The sequence below is a fragment of the Pygoscelis adeliae genome, unplaced genomic scaffold (genome assembly GCF_000699105.1).
Source record: "Pygoscelis adeliae isolate BGI_AS28 unplaced genomic scaffold, ASM69910v1 Scaffold66, whole genome shotgun sequence".
NCBI classification, from domain to species: Eukaryota; Metazoa; Chordata; class Aves; order Sphenisciformes; family Spheniscidae; genus Pygoscelis; species Pygoscelis adeliae.
Genome location: NW_008825167.1, coordinates 6,197,830 through 6,198,381, shown reverse-complemented (window position 1 = coordinate 6,198,381; position 552 = coordinate 6,197,830). Strand labels below are relative to the sequence as shown.

Here is a 552-nt window from a genome sequence, read left to right as displayed (position 1 = left end):
CTTTTCTGCCCAGGAGAGCCCCCGGGAAGCTCGGGCAGACCGTGAGGAACAAGGAGTCGGGGCTGACAGAGGAGGCTGTCTGCGGTGAGGCGGCGCCATCTTGCAATACGGAAGAAAAGCGGGAGCGGGCGCCATTTTGCATCTGAACGAGAGATGATAGGAGCCTCGCTATTTTTCGCCGCTTGGGCGCCGCCATTTTAGATTACGGCAGAATCTCCGCCTTCCCTAGCGCAACCTCATAGGGTGCCGCCATTTTGGCTTACGAACAAGACAGCGACCCGCAGGGGTCCTCACCCCCTCCCTTCCTCCCTTTAGGTGTCTTCATAAAATGCCCGTGGAGAATCCCCTCTTTTTTCGCCCCGCTCCCAAGATGGCGTCGATGCGGGAGAGCGACACTGGCCTGTGGCTGCACAACAAACTGGGCTCCACAGACGAGCTGTGGGCGCCGCCGAGCATTGCCTCGCTGCTCACGGCTTCGGTGATCGACAACATCCGCCTCTGTTTCCACGGCCTCTCCTCGGCCGTCAAGCTCAAGCTACTCCTGGGGGTGCT

General features: G+C 60.3%; 1 protein-coding gene across 1 annotated transcript in view; it reads left to right on the top strand.

The window, feature by feature from the left end:
- Positions 1-170: 170 nt before the first annotated feature.
- The window catches only part of NELFA (negative elongation factor complex member A), a 25,247-nt gene continuing 24,865 nt past the window's right edge, over positions 171-552 (top strand). Inside the window, exon 1 of the mRNA XM_009328879.1 lies at positions 171-547. Within this exon, the coding sequence (XP_009327154.1) occupies positions 329-547 (219 nt within the window). The 5' untranslated portion in view covers positions 171-328. The remainder of the gene's footprint in view (positions 548-552) is intronic.